General features: G+C 44.3%; 1 protein-coding gene across 1 annotated transcript; it reads right to left on the reverse strand.

The window, feature by feature from the left end:
- Positions 1 to 804: 804 nt before the first annotated feature.
- PPTG_24924 (hypothetical protein) lies at positions 805 to 1,418 on the reverse strand (the record flags this gene model as incomplete). The annotated part of the gene is made up of 2 exons (XM_008918926.1): positions 805 to 833; positions 1,295 to 1,418. Coding segments are annotated over 2 exons (153 nt in total), but the record flags the coding sequence as incomplete, so codon positions are not given.
- Between the last annotated feature and the right edge of the window lie 1,055 nt (positions 1,419 to 2,473).

Raw genomic sequence — 2,473 nt, forward strand, 5'->3', positions numbered from 1 at the left:
TAAAACTAGTAGAGCGATAGATGTATGAGATAACGTTGCTGCAAAGCAGCGCCAATGATTTGTGCAACGTTATTTGTTACCATGCAACGATAGGTAACACATGCTGCGTTACCGATTTAGTCAATGCTATGTCTTGTTTCCTGATGCGTGCAATTTATGCTCGGTTATTCGTCGCAATTTGGTAAGGTCGATGACGATAATATCCCTCTTCATTTTGCTTTCACCTTAATCATTTTCGGACGTTCAACATTGTGATCTGGTGTTGGAAACCACGTTCTGCTTTCAAACAGTTAATCGGATACAATAAACGTGGCGCACAAGATACGCACGTCGTCGTGTGTCGAACAACGTTATAGAATCAACGTTATACAGGTTCTACCCAACAGTAGCAGCAACGCTAACCTCAATGTATTAATAAGCACGTGTAAGGGGGGGGGGGGGTAACAGCCTTATGCGAGAGCAGAGCTTTATACTACTACTGTGTATACTGTGGTGTGAAGAAATACCATCACGATAAAATAAACGCTATTATACCAGTCCGAGAGGAGCTCGCAGATTTTTTAAACACAAATTACACTGTAAGATTATAGTTTTTTTCAAACGTCCTCAGGGAGAGCCCATAAGATTTGATTCTCTCACGTACGCGTGGTAGTACTCATTTAACTGGTAAGCAACTGATTTCCCGATTTCAAGTGTGGTCCATATTAATAGTTTTTTTCTTAAAGAAACAAGTGCAACCATGTCCTACCGGGTATCCTTTTTCTTCGATGATAGTAAGTCAGCTACGTATTTGCCCGCACTTACAATGCGTTCTGTGCTTTCCGCCAAGGTGGCTGTAAAGGGTTCGCCAGAATTTGGGTGAGAACTGGAAGATTTATCGAGATATGAGGAGAAACTCTTTGCACGACAAGGTGTTTACAGTCGGTAACACGACCACAAATTGGATTGAATCAATCTGGCATTATTTTATAATAACTGATGCAAAAGAAAACCGCAGTAGGTCAGGCAGTTGGTAGTATACTCAAACGCCAACCCAACATTGCCCACCAACTTTTGCAAGCACTCCATCAACACAACGCCATGTCGCGTAATCCTGATACCGTTCCTGCCGTTTTGACTTCCGCACTAATGAGCGACTGTGGGCGGGCTAAGGTTCGATGCCAATGAGATCGATGCATGATAGCAATGAAAAGCGCATCACACTGAAGACAAAAAGTTGGTGTTTCGAGTTTGAGGAAGGAAGGCTACTCATATGCAACGCAATTGAGTGGGCTTGTACGTGATCTATTACTACCAGCCAAAGTCTGGTCTGTCGCCACGTCACGTATGTGTGTCGACACGGGCATGACTTTGAAGAATTGCCCGCCATGACGATTCGGCGCGCTGGAGCATGACCGAAGCGTGCAAAACCTACGGACCTATTGAAAATGGCGCGCTTGCAATTAGCTCAGTCACCAGCTCCATCCGATTAAGAATCAACCGCCTATAGCAACTTCTGCAACGTCAACCAGCAAATCCGACGTTACGAGAATCGGTCAAATCATGTACAGCCTTCAGTATCTCGTGTTGACTATGTGCGGCTCTGTCGACGAGAAAGTAGTAAACTGGTGGAACTGTCGGAGGAGGAAAAACACAAAATGACAGAGACAAGTTTGGAGCCTGTCTTGAATCATCTGCAACGTTTATCTAGAGTAAAGTTTTGCATAGCGTTGGGAAGTGGAAATCCATTGTTGGAAAGGCGTGGAGAATGCTGGAGCTGCAGCCAACAGTGATGTTGAGTTAGGTGCCTCAGAAAAGCGTTTTAGGATGTAGACTCAATTAGCTGCAAGATCGCGCTAATATAATGAAGGAGATGGAAAAATTGCAGGTGGATGATACAATTGATGATGAAACGTCAATAAACAGTGACATCAAGGCTCAAAGTAATATAAAATCGGTGTCGGACGATTCGATGTCATCGCATTCAACAACGTAAGCACCACCTACTACGCAAGGTGGTATGCAGTTGAGGTTGCGAACAACGTCAATACTGCTGAACATACAAACGTATTATCAGGACCTACTCCAGCCGAGGACGTCTGTCTGGTTTTGCTCTGCTACGTATTTTGTCTACAAAAAGTCGACGCTATCGCAGATATCGTTAGGGTAGCTAGATAGATCATAAACTCGCAGCAAATACTTGACTAATCGCCTAGCAGTTGAAGATAGCGGCGATGTTGCAGAGGTAGACACGACATCCACGCATGGAAATAAATATCCTCGTGGCCCAAAAACCAATCCTGCGGTTCATTTGAATATTCCGCATCCCCTGGGAGAAGTTCAAACAGATTTGGTCTGCGATCGCTGCTATACCTCGGTATATGGCGGTGAAGTATCCCAGGACTTAATGTCGCCATTTGCGACATCAATGAGTGGGCACTTAACACACCGTGACTAAACCATGTGAGGGCATCTTGGAAAAGTATCCATGTAT

Source organism: Phytophthora parasitica (assembly GCF_000247585.1).
Source record: "Phytophthora parasitica INRA-310 unplaced genomic scaffold supercont2.378, whole genome shotgun sequence".
Lineage (NCBI taxonomy): Eukaryota > Oomycota > Peronosporomycetes > Peronosporales > Peronosporaceae > Phytophthora > Phytophthora nicotianae.